At 33.3% G+C, this 15,614-nt stretch overlaps 6 protein-coding genes and 1 pseudogene across 7 annotated transcripts, besides 3 other annotated features; 2 read left to right on the top strand and 5 right to left on the bottom strand.

Moving 5' to 3' along the window:
- Positions 1 to 1,711: 1,711 nt before the first annotated feature.
- Positions 1,712 to 2,547: a mobile genetic element.
- Positions 2,548 to 2,606: 59 nt separating this feature from the next.
- Positions 2,607 to 4,131, bottom strand: TVAGG3_0829240 (islet amyloid polypeptide processing; the record flags this gene model as incomplete). The annotated part of the gene is made up of 1 exon (XM_051248393.1): positions 3,606 to 3,902. One exon carries the CDS (start codon positions 3,900 to 3,902, stop codon positions 3,606 to 3,608), a length of 297 nt encoding a protein of 98 aa, XP_051083868.1.
- A 1,427-nt stretch (positions 4,132 to 5,558) lies between these two features.
- Positions 5,559 to 6,397: a mobile genetic element.
- Positions 6,398 to 6,566: 169 nt separating this feature from the next.
- Positions 6,567 to 15,614: part of a mobile genetic element that runs on past the window's edge.
- Positions 8,799 to 9,026, top strand: TVAGG3_0829210 (uncharacterized protein; the record flags this gene model as incomplete). The annotated part of the gene is made up of 1 exon (XM_051248392.1): positions 8,799 to 9,026. The coding sequence occupies one exon, from the start codon at positions 8,799 to 8,801 to the stop codon at positions 9,024 to 9,026; it is 228 nt and encodes a 75-aa protein (XP_051083867.1).
- On the bottom strand, positions 9,031 to 9,582 carry TVAGG3_0829200 (organellar and viral DNA polymerase type B; the record flags this gene model as incomplete). Its single annotated transcript, XM_051248391.1, has 1 exon — positions 9,031 to 9,582. One exon carries the CDS (start codon positions 9,580 to 9,582, stop codon positions 9,031 to 9,033), a length of 552 nt encoding a protein of 183 aa, XP_051083866.1.
- Positions 10,380 to 11,337, bottom strand: TVAGG3_0829190 (annotated as a pseudogene). Its single transcript has one exon. A coding segment is annotated over exon 1 (958 nt).
- TVAGG3_0829180 (organellar and viral DNA polymerase type B) lies at positions 11,496 to 12,445 on the bottom strand (the record flags this gene model as incomplete). The annotated part of the gene is made up of 1 exon (XM_051248390.1): positions 11,496 to 12,445. A coding segment is annotated over one exon (950 nt), but the record flags the coding sequence as incomplete, so codon positions are not given.
- TVAGG3_0829170 (uncharacterized protein) lies at positions 12,765 to 13,604 on the bottom strand (the record flags this gene model as incomplete). The annotated part of the gene is made up of 1 exon (XM_051248389.1): positions 12,765 to 13,604. One exon carries the CDS (start codon positions 13,602 to 13,604, stop codon positions 12,765 to 12,767), a length of 840 nt encoding a protein of 279 aa, XP_051083864.1.
- TVAGG3_0829160 (keratin-associated protein family) lies at positions 13,627 to 14,591 on the top strand (the record flags this gene model as incomplete). The annotated part of the gene is made up of 1 exon (XM_051248388.1): positions 13,627 to 14,591. A coding segment is annotated over one exon (965 nt), but the record flags the coding sequence as incomplete, so codon positions are not given.

The raw sequence follows: 15,614 nt of genomic DNA, 5'->3' as shown, positions 1-15,614 counted from the left end.
AAGGCACGAAGTGCCTGGAAACCCCACTCCCTTTTTTTTTTTTTTTTTTTTTTATTTTATATTATAGTTTTATTCTTTTAGCTACTTGTAAAATAATCTAATTTTATATCATCATTTTACCGGATTATTCTTCAGTACATCGATTGTGTATCTAAAATAATATCATTATCCTTATTCTGTTTTTTCCAAAATTCTTTTAAATGTCTTTTTTGGTTAGATTACTTTATACTTTTTACTTTTATTTTTTAATTTCAAAAAAAAATTGGTGATTGTTCTATTCTGTTACAATGTGCATTATCATATTCTAATGAATTATTCATTACATACATTTAAAAAAACTTGTTAAAAATGAAATTAAAAAATTATGTTTATTATTACGCTGTGAATGTGTCAACAGCGGTCATGCCTGTATCTGTATCCCATATTTGCCACAACCTTTCTGTATCTGCATTTGTGTATTTCGGTTTCAGCTGATACATTTGATTTGGCGTGTAATTTGTTCCAGTTAATGGATTAATTGGGAGATCTTCATGCGGTGTGTTATTATTGTACTCCCAAATAAAGGCAGGAATAGCCTGAATGCTTTGGCAGCGCTCCAATGTCGGCCAGAATCTCTCAATCTTCCCATTTTGGTAGGGAGAATGAGAGTCTGTATGCCGCCATTGGACGCCCCAAAGATCAAGTAGATCTTGAAAGGCGCCCTATTTTCTGAACCGTTGTCGGTCCAGAAACAATAAGGGGCGCCAAATTCAATGAAAGCGGAAGCCGCAACGTTCGCTGTCGTCGCTGCCAGCAAATCTGGTATTTGTATACACGCTAGGACTTTGCGGCTAAAATCGTCGATTATGCCATAAATAATATCTGGCCACGAACACCCCTAAAATAATGAACATCTGCGTGCCAGATAAGATTGGGTGAAAGCGCCCAATATCTTACTGCTGTTTCTGGCCCGGCATGCTCTAATCGCGTCTTGGTGAAATGATTTTCTTTGAAGTATCTGCGTACTTCTCTATAAGATACATCAATTTGTTGTAATTTCAAACGTTTCCATTGTTTTGTTTGACCACAGGGAAAGGCCCAGTGGTCATGTATCACAGCAAGAGCTTTGATTTGGTCGTAGGGATTGACCCTACGACCTTTCTTGCCTTTAGGCAATGGGATATTCTGTAAGCTAAATTGATTTTGTAAAAAAGATTTTGAAACATCTAAATATTTGAAATCATTTGATTGAAGGGTTGGGGCGATGGAACATGGGTGCAAGCTTCTTCCCATGTCATTTTACCTTCTTCAATCTGATTGGAAATACCAATTAGGTAAATTCGATCGACATACCTTTGTAAGGATTCATTCTAATGAAGTACGTTAACAATCAAAATATTCTATAAGTGTCTAGTATGGAATTCAAAAGAATAAAGAAAATGGTAACTTAAATAAACGTATTATGAAATAATTTATAATTAAAATGAAAAAAAGAAAAAATAATAAGTAAAGTGACTGGAAATGAAAATGAAAATCAGTGTACAGTTTTATTTTTTTCTCGCTGTGAAACGTATTCGGTCATTTTTTTAAAAATTAATTTTTTGTTAGAGATAAGAGCTAAAACTCGGTAAACAACTTCTTTATGTCTAGAAAATTCTATCTTGCCTTTTATTTTTTTCTCGCTGTGAAACGTATTCGGTCATTTTTTTAAAAATTAATTTTTTGTTAGAGATAAGAGCTAAAACTCGGTAAACAACTTCTTTATGTCTAGAAAATTCTATCTTGCCTTTTATTTTTTTCTCGCTGTGAAACGTATTCGGTCTTTTTTTTAAAAATTAATTTTTTGTTAGAGATAAGAGCTAAAACTCGGTAAACAACTTCTTTATGTCTAGAAAATTCTATCTTGCCTTTTATTTTTTTCTCGCTGTGAAACGTATTCGGTCTTTTTTTTTAAAAATTAATTTTTTGTTAGAGATAAGAGCTAAAACTTTGCAGACAACTCCCCATGTCTAGCAAATTTAACATTCTTCTCCATTTTTATATATTTGGTTTAGAATGTTCGAAATGCGTAATATGGTCATTAATATTAATTGAAAAGAACCTTGAATTAATTCAATCTGATCTCACAAAATATTTTAAATTACAAACTTTGTAGTTTGAATAGATAATTAGTATTAAACTCAAATAACTAGTTTATTTTTGAATAAAAATTATTTGAATTTTTTCAATTTTGTGAATTGTCCTTCAAAAATCAAGTTTAAATATCTTATTTGCCATATAATTATAAATACAATGAAACATATTCGAAATTGAAAAGAATGACTTTTTCTGTTCTTTCAATCATTCAATTTGAATTTTGCAATATTGGATTTCTCATTAAATAGCTATTAAAAACAACAAGCAATTTAACTTACATTCAAATTTATTTGTGTTATATTCAATCTTCTCAAAACTTATAATTTTCGGCTATAGCATGATTATATGCTATATAATATAATAAACCTATAATAGTATCATTCTTTCAATTATTTGAAGAGAAAACTGAAAAAATCTATTTTCGGTCTATAACAGTCTAAAGTTAGAATTGAATACACTCTAAAAATTTTTCATGTATTATTTATATTACCTTTATGCTATATAGTATAAAATTAGAATAAATTTTAAAGTGAAAATTTTGTTCGCAATTTTTGTGAATCAATATTTTTACATCTCAACTCTTACGTGGCATTTCATAACTTCTTTTTCATCATGAAAATGCCAATAAAATTAACTATCAACAATTACTCTCAAAGGCGCTTTTTAATTTTTTTGAGACTCTCATCGTTGGTTTTGAATTATACTTTTCCCAACTTCTATGATTCTTTGAAAAATCATTCATCATGCATACAAATATTATACAATCGATAATTTTGATAAATTTGATTTGAAAAGAATTAATGATATTCGTATTATATCGAACATAGTTCCTGCTTTTAGTTACATAATCATGATATTAAAGAATTTTTGCTAAACAATACTAATTATCGATTAATTCAGAATCAATCTCAATTGCTTTATGCCTAGAAAGTTCAATTGATCTATATATCAGGCCAACAACAAGAATGACTAATCCTATACATATAACAACAATTGTTATGAGCGGAATAATAGTTCCCTCTACTTGATATTTTCCTGGTGTCTCCTTTATGAACATGTATATCTCCATTGGCTTAAACGTTATATTGTGGACGAAACTTGATGATGGAGAAATTTGCATAATAAAACTTTTGTCTTTTGCGTAATCATTCCAGTAAACTATTCTTCCAAGATTTCGTAACCATTTGCGATCTAATATAATATGACTTCTTGCGTTTATAATTGTCAATGCTGCAGAAGTTGAATATCCTTCATCAATCATATAGGTTAGATTGAGCGCATATATTAATTCAATTCTTATATCTTTAGTAGTGATCCATGTTCCATTCTTTGGCGTAATAATTCCAGGCGAATATGGATTAGAATAATTCAGTTCAATTTTATCCGTAAATAATCCAGTTTCAAAATGCAATGATTCAACAAGCAAGAACATCTTCAGTCCATTTGCATACACTGTTGGTATGAAATCGGCTTCGATTTTGGTGTAATTTTCATTGAATCGTGATGTATCGAAGATAACTTTTTTCCCCGTCTTCTGATTCAAGGTATATCATATAGTAGATATTTTTCTGTTCGTCAGGAACTTGGACGTCTATTGAAAACTTTTTACCTGCTTCGAATGGAACCGGTTCTTGCGCTAAGAATCTTATCTTTGATTCTTGATGCTTCCATGGATTAATACAATCATCTCTCTGCCAAATATCTGATGCCTTCGGAGCCTTTTTTGTATAAAATATATTCAAAGTGACATCTTTGATTAAACCTCGAGCCGCATGATCAGACTCCATAAAATACAATGTCCATGTTCCTTTTGGATTTTCGGCAACAAAATTATTTGTATTGAATTCCATAATTTCAATATTTAATTTTTTATCGCCTTCAGTAAGTATTTTGATTTCGCATCTTGTTCCACTTGGACTAACTAAATGAGGGTTGAGCGATCCAAAAGATAATTTAAGAGCAGTTATTTCAATGAAAACAGATAGAGTTGCTGCACCTTCCAAATCATCCATATCAAATGTAATGTTTATATACCTTCATCCAAAAGAGTATTGTAATGTACAGTTTTCTTCCATAGATAGAAATCTCCTACAGATTCCATCTTTTCGCCAAATCTAAGGCTCTTCCTAAATTCAAGCGTCCGAATCCTGATCTTCTATTGTAGTTTAAACCAAATCCATTCTTTCTCCATATCAAACCATCTGGTCGGTTCTTATCTGCAGTCATTGCAGTAATGAAGAAGAGATCTGCAAGTTTTAATGTCGGAACCTCAGATAACAGCACTGATAAACCACCTGCAAATATTGCAGCACTTGCATTTGTTGAAGAAAAATTTGAAATGTATTCAGTATCACTACATGAACCAGCCGCAGGTATTGCTGCATCGTCTGCTGCTGGACAGCACATGAATACTCCTGCACCTTCAGCGCCGCACCATAAAGGTTGACCCCTGTGACTGACTCCTGCGATAGTGAAAATCATCGGCCAGCTTGCTGGTGGCGAAAAGAGGGGATCAGATGCATGATTTGTTCCGCTGGGACAACAATTGGATGAGCCCAATTATCAGCAGGAGGGTTATATAGGCATTCATCTAAAACATGCCTTGAAAATACATCCGGTTGAATGTAACGACAAAATCTATCGACACAGTTAGTCATTAGATACTGAACTATAGCAACATCCCATTTGTTACTTCCTTTACAACCTACGTTTAGAAAAGATTCTTCAAGAGAGCCATTTGTTTGGAATAAATATGAAAATACAGTAGCTTTTTTAGCAATACCTTGCGTAATAGGATTTGTATCATTAACACATTTCCTGCGGCTAATTGTAATGATGCCGTTCCAATATTATTGTTTGTGCAATCTGAATTTTCTTGATATGGCAATCCTTCAAATATATCATAAAATTCGCTTTGATCTGTTCGATTACTATATGATGAATGTGTTAATCTGGCTCCATCGGACATAACCACAATTGTTGTGTTTTTTCCTTGAATTGTGCTGTAACTATCAGTCCAATTTATGTCTTCTCCTTTTAGTCCACCGTTAACTCCTTGATTTTGCAACCACCAAGAGTACTGAAGGAGAAGGAGTAGCATTTTAAGAAAGAATTTATATTTATATTTGTATAGAAAAATGTTTAAAATGAAAATTACTGCATTATTACCATTAATTACAATAAAAGGAAAAATTATGGGAATTTACTTTTCTGAATTGAAACGCTATTGAAATCAATTTTTCTTACAAATTTATTTATATATACAAATTCTATTATTGATAGTGTTGCAGCCTATTTTACAATTAATTTATTTATGAAAGAAAATATAATCAATTGAATTCTATTTGAATTTATATGCAATAAAATATATACTTGCATTAGGAATTATGCAATATGGCAAGAATTTCATGAAAATCATTTTATTTTAGCAATATTGTTATAGTGTTATAGACCGAAAATAGATTTTTTCAGTTTTCTCTTCAAATAATTGAAAGAATGATACTATTATAGGTTTATTATATTATATAGCATATAATCATGCTATAGCCGAAAATTATAAGTTTTGAGAAGATTGAATATAACACAAATAAATTTGAATGTAAGTTAAATTGCTTGTTGTTTTTAATAGCTATTTAATGAGAAATCCAATATTGCAAAATTCAAATTGAATGATTGAAAGAACAGAAAAAGTCATTCTTTTCAATTTCGAATATGTTTCATTGTATTTATAATTATATGGCAAATAAGATATTTAAACTTGATTTTTGAAGGACAATTCACAAAATTGAAAAAATTCAAATAATTTTTATTCAAAAATAAACTAGTTATTTGAGTTTAATACTAATTATCTATTCAAACTACAAAGTTTGTAATTTAAAATATTTTGTGAGATCAGATTGAATTAATTCAAGGTTCTTTTCAATTAATATTAATGACCATATTACGCATTTTCGAACATTCTAAACCAAATATATAAAAATGGGAGAAGAATGTTAAATTTTCTAGACATAAAGAAGTTGTCTGCAAAGTTTTAGCTCTTATCTCTAACAAAAAATTAATTTTTAAAAAAAAGACCGAATACGTTTCACAGCGAGAAAAAAATAAAAGGCAAGATAGAATTTTCTATACATAAAGAAGTTGTTTACCGAGTTTTAGCTCTTATCTCTAACAAAAAATTAATTTTTAAAAAAAAGACCGAATACGTTTCACAGCGAGAAAAAAATAAAAGGCAAGATAGAATTTTCTAGACATAAAGAAGTTGTCTACCAAGTGTCAGTTGTTACTTCTTCTCAATACTGATATAAAATAAAAATCTTTATTATTTATTTAACCTTTATTGTTTCATTAGTACAGTATACATTGTGCGTCGCCTGTAGCCTACAGCTACAGTCACCGACACAATGAAAAAAGTGACAGAAAACTGACACCATACGGGCGCGCATATGTACGCATATATGTGTAAAAATAAACGTTCATATGTAAACTAACCTTTATTCACTAGCAGGGGCTGATAAATCATAATCGTCGAGAAGTACGATAGGTGGTCCCACCTGTTTAATCTGTATGGAGAGGCAAACGTGACGTAAGAAGCATAACACTGGTTTCTCAGTATATTTAATAGACTCTGCTGTTGGCTTAACTGTAAGCTTATATGTAATAGGTGAATTAGATAACTGACCCTGTTGGAATGTATAATCAGTTTCGCAAGGGAATCCACATAGGTAATGACCTAAGTCATTTGACTCGATTCCAAATTGAGGGACTGATGTGGTTGTGATAGACCTCATGACATCATAGTTGAAGCCAACAGTATCGTTATTATTGTTAGTGGCATTTGCCTGCATCTCATAGAAGATTGGATCATTAGATGCTTGAGCCTCAGCGGGTATGTTACCATATGCTCCACAGTTCAATTGAATTTGTTCAAACAATGGATTTTCATAGGTAGTGTTATAATTAGGTGTTTTCTTAAATAGTGTATAAATGGTGTTCACATATAATGGAGTAAATGCTGCCGTGAATGTACAAGGAGTTCCTTCACCTTTAGCCATTGAACCATCCATAGTAATGCAGTCAATTCTTTTGATTGGGAAGTTTAGAGTCTTTGCCGAATATCTTGTCACCAAATCACTATAGATGTTAGGGTCCAAAGAGAATGAGTTACAGTATGTAATCATTTCAAAGAAGTTTGCATTCTTCTTAGTGAACTTAATAAACTTGGTACCAAATGATATCGTACTCTTATCGGCATTCCAAGTTACAGTATCAATAACTTTGATACCTTCATAGATAGGAGTGAAGTGATTAGTGATTGGAATATAGCTTGTAACATTGGCTTGCATGTTCGGTAATGGTAGAATATCCTGATAACTTAATGGTGTCCAAACCATACCAGCAATACTGAACTTAACCTTAAGTTGTAAGTTACCAGCAAACGCTGGAAGGAATCTAATGTTATTAAGTATTAGGAATCTTCTTAGGTCAATCTTGATTGGTATGTGGAACTTTAATGTAGTTGCACCACTAATTGGTTTATTGAACTCAATAATCTGTCCAGAACGAACTGTATCACATCTATTGAAAACATCTTTATGTCTAGCCTTACTAAATACATCAACTTTCTTAATAGCTTCTGTTGTAGATGCAGTAGAAGTAATGTAACCTTCTTCTCTAGCATTATCTTGTGTATAAACACTTTTACCATTAGCGATTAATTGATATGATTCAACAGCATAGAATGAATCAATGTATCCCAACCAAATTGCTGGAAGATGTGCACATGATTTGCCACCAGCATATTTAGTATCAATTGCTTTAATTGCTGTAACATTTGATCCTGTAGGAGCTGTCTCAACAGCTCTTTCTTTATATACTTCACCATCATATTTAGGAACTTTTTCATCAGCTGGTTCAGTTTCTGTTGTAATTATGCACTCACCATCGACATAACCACTAATGAACGTATTATATAAGTCAATCATGTTCTCACCAGGTGGTGATATGTTAAATGTAATATAACCGTTATCAATAGTATTTGTCGGCATAGCTGGCACTTTTGTTGGGACATATCTATGGTTAGTATCTCCAATAGGAACTGCCCCATCAACTTGATCGAAATAATATCTTACTTGTCTGATGGAATCAGCAATACTGTATGTATTGAGGTTATCGTTCAACATCTTTCTCAGCTATAAAAAATTTACAATCTTCTTATTCTTGGGATTATTCGTCTTATTTGTGGCTGAGGTTTAGGAGGTTCTGGTTCAGGCTCTGGTTCATCATCGAAGTGTATTCTTTTCTCTTCCATTGATTGAACATATTCTTGATTCTCTTTAGTTTCCTTCTCACGTTCAATTGGGTCCATGTTTGGTTCATTAACTACACTGTTACGTTCTAATATCTTTGTCATCATCTCTAACAACATTTTATTAGTATATGCTTGTTCTTCTTCTTTCTTCTCATCAACTTTAGGAGCTTCTTGAACAACAGGAGCTGGGGCAGGAGCTGGTGAATTCAATGGTGCCTTTCTCTTTCTAACTTGAACTGAACCATTCTTCATATGACAAACATAATATAATGGATGTTGTATTCCTTTAGCTTCATTCAATATGATTGATTGCTTTTCACTTGGTGAAAGTTTTGACGTCATTTCTATCCTAATAAAATTTTTTACTCCTAACAAAATGACTGAGAATACTTTCGACAGAGAAGCACTCAAGAATGAACTTCGTGAAGAAATACTTAATGAACTCAAACCAAAAGAACAAACACAAGAAGAGAAACCAGCTAAACCAAAGCGTAAACTCACAGAGAAACAATTAGCTGCATTAGCAGCTGGACGCGCAAAGAATCCACGAATGATTGCAAAGAAATTGAGAGAAGAGGAAGAAGCTAAGAAAAATAATAAGTAAGTGTTTAGAACTTTAACTTACGTTCAAAAGATGACTTCGTTGAAATAGTGAAGTCCTTATTTTTGTTGAAGCATGGTTTCGAACCAATGCACAAGTCAAAGGTTATCTCATCACCTTCATAAAGAGATTTGTACAATTCCACGATGCTATATTTTTCCCCAACTTTCTCAGGGAAGAACAAACCTTTCTTCTCGTCATAATGTACTTGTATCGCATCTGGGAACATTTGGTTTGCAGTAAGTGCAATTACGTCCTGTGTGATTCCCTTCATTCGACAGTGGAAAGCAATTTCCTTGAGGTCATTGGTTAATTCGTCGAGGTAAGTCTTCTTTCCAACGAATATAGATCTTTGTGCCTTAGACATATGTCCTGCAGTAATCTCTGCAAAGTCTGAATGAAATTGACCCAGTGCTTTTCCAATGAGTTCTCTGTTATACCTTCTCTTGTATTCTTCTGCTAACTTATCTAAGTCCTTCTCATACAAGTGTAAACTATCTGTATCCTGATAGAACAACTTCAAGCCCAAATCTTCTGCTGTGAAGAATACTTCATTCATGATTCGTTTGGACATAGAAAGGATTGAAACACCTAATGGACAATAGTTAAAGTGACGAACGATAGGTTTAAATGACTTTACACATGAAAGTTCGGAATCGGGGATGAACTCTATTGTCTGTATGTCATTATAGTTCTTAAATGATATAGTCAGTGAGCTTATTGTCCTTGATGAAACGAATCTTTTTGTCAATGGGCTTTAATATCGTCTTACCATAGATACTGTTCAAAAGAAGTTTGATGATCTCTTGTATCGGATTACCTTCCTTCTTATACTTAGCACGTAATTCGAAGAGCTTCTTAACTTCATTCCTTATTGTCATGTCCCTTTTTCCATCATAATAGTATCCATCAATGACTTTGCATGAGATCTCTTGGAACTTGATCAGATCTTGAAGCGTAATGTGGTCTACGAACATCTTGCAGCATGTATTGGAACTTCTGGCAACATGTAAGTCAGGGTTGATGTCAGGATTGACGACAATCAATGGGAATGCTGAGTTCTTACCGATCGACAAGATCTCGATCTGACAGTAAAATCCTGAGATGAACTTTTCCTTTGTTGGTTCAGCTTGGTCATCATCAAAGAGATGCTCCAACAAGTATTCACTGCTCTTCATCTCTTCTGTCATAACTTTTGGAATTCCTTCTAAACAGTAAAGTCTAGCAATTGCTGATGGATACAATGATACAGCATCGAAGTCAGTGATGAGTTCTCCTTCATTGTATTGCTTCTTGTTCTCAGCTAGCATGCATCTTCCTCCTTGAATACACTTGGAAATATATTCACGAGGTTTTCCTGCAAGATCAAAGAGATTACCGTTCTTCCAATATACTCTCTTCTCAAAGAGTTTGTTTGAGATAGAACTTATTGAAACATAATCATAAGCATCTATTTCAAACTCAGTCATGAGGTCATTGCGGAACTTAAGAAAGCCATCTCGTAAAATGCGTACATCTTGACCGCAATAGAATGACGAATAAACTTCCATGTCAAAGTGTTCATCATCAATCTTGCAATCTTCAATCTTCTCAATGTTCTCATTAAAAGCTTCAATATCTTTGACATGATTCATGGCATCATCGATGTTACCAACTTTAGTTGTATTAACTAACTCTTCCGTGTAGTAATTATATGGGAAAACTTCTTTTTCACCACTAGTGAGGTGAAACATTTCAGGGAATCTTTCCAACTTAGTTGAGATGATTGCATAAGAGTCTTTGAAGCAGAGAAGTTTTCCTTTGTACTTTCCTTGTATCTGCATCGTTTGTGAACCTTTGATGATTGGAGTTCCTGTAATCTCTTCTAACTGAGACATGAGAAAAGTGACATCGTACGATAAGTTGTGGAAATAAACTAAACTCTTATCTGGTAAAGCTTCGAGGAATTTTGACGCACAGTCACTTCCCCAAATTGATGTATAACCATCATCGTCATCTTCCATGAAACAAATGTTGTATGCTTTGTGAATGTTTCCATCAGTTGATGCTTCGAAGTCAGCAAAGAAAACATGTTCTCTTGGGAACTTCATGTCTTTCTTCGTCTCTGAACTCCAATCTTTCTTCATCCTTGCGCAATAACGCTCATTGTATGTGAGGTCAATCATTTCTTCAAGGTTCTCATTATACATCGTTGTGAAGTATGTGCAAAGTTCTCCTGTTCTAATTGGTTCGAAATAATTGTTAGCAAACAAGAGTTCAATGACTTTTGCAAGTGGTGTAACTAACTTTGAGTTAATTGCATACCTTGTTTCATATCTTCTGTTAACTAACATCTTCTTCTCTAAAGTCCAATCCTTGCACAACTTACAAACATCTTCATAGTTCTTGATGAACATTGAACTTATTGGAAGCTTTTCGTTCAACATGTAGTGGTCATACATTAATAAAAGTTCTACTGTCATCTTTGGTTCTTCATCTGGTTCATAAGTATATGAATGATTTGAATACTTCTCGTTGTATTTGATGACATGGAACCTTATTCCTGTTTCTTTGGCAATAACCTTAATCTTTGACATTGGAAAATCTTTGACACGAATGATTTCCCTCATATGATTAATTGTTGCTTCGTCAACACCAGCTTGAATACAAGCGTAGATGAAACATGAATCTTTCATCATCTTCTTTGCTGTCTCTGCATTAAGTTCGTTGAAGATCTGATACCTCTCTAAGTTAATAGGTAATTTGCATGTCCATGTCCAAAGCTGACCATTACGTGACCTGTTTCTCTTCTTTGAATGGTTTTGTTTGATGATCTTGAGTGCGATCTTTTCTTGACCTGCTGCTCTCATCGTATCTAACATAACTTGTTCTTCAGCTGTGAGTTTATATGGTGTGTACGTTCCTTTTCTCAAAGCAGAAGCATCAACATCTGAATAAGCTGTATAGTCAAAGATCTCGATCTTCCTTAACGAAGGAATACTACAAAGGAAGAAGTCATAGTTTGATTCAAGGACTTTAGATGCTAATTCTTGTACTTCTGCTATTGGAGCTTCATTAAGTAACTGATGAACTAATGATCCCATTGTATTGATGTTCAAATGACGCAAAATGTTTCTCTTCTCATCAAAGTCGTAATAGAATGTCCACTTCTGTTTGAAAAGGTCTATCTGTCCAATGAACTTTGCCATAACTCTTGGAAACATCTTGTTGAAGTAATCTTTTCCTCTTGGACTGTATTGGTCAATGTTAAACATAATGAATCTTTCTCCTGCTTTAGTTATTGGGTCTAACCATTTCTCATCAGGAAGTTTTTGACCATTAATGTTCTTAACAACGTAAAAGGCATTCTGTATTTCTTTGTATGCTAATTCGCTCTCATCAATCTTTGGTGGAGGGTCTGAGTATATTGGTTGCATCTCCATTAACGCTCTATTATGAGATCTCTGATCGTGATCTAAAGCAACTGGGGAATTTGAAGCTGGAACATTCATGATACCATTGTAGTCATCATAGAAGCTCTTAGCATTCTTGAAAATATCTGCTACACTTCCTGTACCTCCTTGATTCTTAATTGCCAGAGCTAATTTATTGGTAATGTCTTTAGCTTTCTTAGGCATTTTGATCCCAAACATATCAAGCATACCTTTCTTATCTTCTGGTGAAAGGTTATTAACTAATCCTTTTATAGCATTGAGCATGTTGGTCTTTTATAACCGATAAAAAAATATACGTTATTTTTTTTTAATCGTCATCGTAATCATAATCGTACGAAGATTCTGTATCATCATCACTGACATCATTGGTTTCTCTAACTTCTGGCTTATCTGGTTTAATCTCTATCACCATAAACATTGGTGACAATAATCGAACAGGCTGATCTTGGAAGTCAACTAAGGTAAACGTAACATTAGTTAGTTCCCATGGAAATGCATCTATCCATGGTGAGGATTCCTTACATATAAGTGGTTTACCAGATATCCAGAACTCATTGATGTTATAACATGTAGATCTGTACATGATCTTTCTTCGATCATCAACTTGGTCAATATTATTGAACCCAGAGATGACAGACATTGATGAACGAAGGTATAACTGATACCCGAAGTTGAGCATAGGTGGTTTTGGCATTTGTAGATAATAATTATGTACAATAGGTAGTTCTATTCCATATGCACCTAAAATAAGATTTGCTCTATGTGAAGCATCTTTTAAATAGACTTTATGTCCTTTGTCCTGTGACGTAAATATAAGTTGATTCGTAGCACTCAGTGAAACTGTTACATTATGTTGACCTTTTTTCTTGTTATAATAATCAAACTGTTTTGTTACAATCTCTTGTAGTTTTGATACAATAGTATCCATATCAAATGAAAGAGCTGACTTAAATGTACACACCTTTTCTTCTCCATCTTCGTCTAACTGTAAGACAAAATAATCTGTTTCGTCACAAACAATAAAGTTCGCCATAGTACTGACACTTTTTACTCTCATCTTTATCTTACTTGGATGCCCCATGTTAGGATCTGCTTGAAACTGTATTGTCCCGTAGTTATTAGGATCAGTCGATTGTAGATAATACATCATTTTTATATGTAGTAAAAGAATGAGTGTTGTTCCATATGCATATGAATGTTATAAGTCTAGCGTACTTCAATATAAAGAATATACTCTCAGAATTACTGATAATGCTTTAGTCATACATAAAGAAGGTGCTGATGAAGACATTACCATCGGTCCTGGTATATTACCTATCGAGCAACCAGATGGTACAATTGTTGAAACAGACTTAAATCAATACCTTCAAGCGTTACAGAATCGTGTGACAAAAGTAGAGAATAATTACTTAGATGCTCCATTCTTCACAACTGATAGAGATTATATGTTTTCATGTATGGCGAGTAATGGTTTGCAAGAAACTCGTGAGGTAAATATTAATGAAGCATTAGAGACTATAATATATCATGTTAAACGGTTATTATCGATTGACCATGGAGTTCATTTTGACCCAAGGTCTACACTGTTCAATATACCAATGATTGAAAACAGTCAATTAACATTTAAAGAAGATACATTGTATAATGCTTTAAACGCAGCATTTGCTTATATATTAGGTCATGAACAAGTACAAAATAGTGGTATTGCAATATACTTAGATAAAGTTATGTTAAAGAAACCATTGACATTCACAGAAGATGGTCCAAAAGCAACTGGTATTGTTGGTGATGGAACATTATTGACGAAAGAATACTTAGCAAGTCATGTCGGAGAATTTTTCTCCACTAATGATAGCATCAGTACAACACCAGAAGTTATTTTATTGAAGAAACCAATCACATTTGATGTTAAAGGAAAGACAAAAGCAACTGGTATAGCTGGCGATGGAGTTCTTCTGACTAAGGAATACTTGAAGAAAAATATCAATGACTTCGTTGAAATTGTCAAAGATAAAGAATCTGGTCTTAAGTTCAACCCTTTATCATTCATCTTTGCCATAGCAAACGCCGGTGCTACTGCAGCCTCATGGATATCACTCCAGAGTCAAATAAATGCTCTTTGGGCTTTTGTTGAAAGTCAAGAAGGTATAGATACTGTTCTTGACACTCTGGGTAATCTTGGTCCAAATCATAAAGGAGGTTTTGTGGATGGAATAAAAAATTTAGTTGAAAAGACTAAAACAAGTTTCCAGAAGATAACTCATATAGAAAGATTCAGAAATGAAGGTTATATGGAACTTGAGAGTTTTGATGTGACTGGACCTTTGGAACCAATTCCAATGCCACGTGATGCTAATGATGAAGAAGAGAAAGATCCTGGACCAAAAACAATCATTTCTACGTTAAGTACTTTGTACCCTGATTTTGTGACCTTAGTGAAAGTTGCTAATACATCAAGAAAGAACAATAATATTAATATGTCTGGTACTGATGACCTTACTGATTATCTTTATCTCATTCTTGCTGAATTAGCGAAGAAAGTTGAGGAGAACAAAAATAATGGAGGAAGAACTGCACTTAAGATTGCAGACAAAGCTGACAAAAGTTATGTTGACGAAGAGATACGTAAAGTTGCATCTAAAGAATATACTTTATCACAGTCTGTCATACTTAAGACAATCAAAGGTCCAGAGAAAGATATGTACCCAGGTGATGGTACAACAGTTAAAGTTAATGAAAGAGTTTCATTCCCATCTGGTATTGATACAAAAGAAGTATATATTAATGGTGAAAACATCAATACAACATTGTTTCCTTTGAAAAATAATGAGTTCACTGAACCTTTGACAGTTAAATCAATTCGTTCAAGAGAAGACAAACCTGTTATAATCAATAAAATAGGAGCTGATAATGACCAACCAGTTCAAATCAAGAAAATAAGAGCTGATGACATTATCTTGAACTATACTTTAGGTTCAAGTGCTCCACAAGAAGATCCAAGCACTAGCGTAAAAGATACTCTTAACAGTTTAGATAGTAAATGTACGAACATTGAAGGTCATGCCAGAAACTTCGAAGTATATGAACTACCAGCAATGTTAGATAAGAAAGCTGACAAGAACCATGTTCATTATATAAGTTCAGATGAACAGATTAT

The sequence above is a fragment of the Trichomonas vaginalis genome, chromosome VI, assembly GCF_026262505.1.
Source record: "Trichomonas vaginalis G3 chromosome VI, whole genome shotgun sequence".
NCBI classification, from domain to species: domain Eukaryota; phylum Parabasalia; order Trichomonadida; family Trichomonadidae; genus Trichomonas; species Trichomonas vaginalis.
The sequence above is the reverse complement of the archived record's forward strand: the minus strand, read 5'-3'. Positions and strand labels throughout refer to the sequence as shown.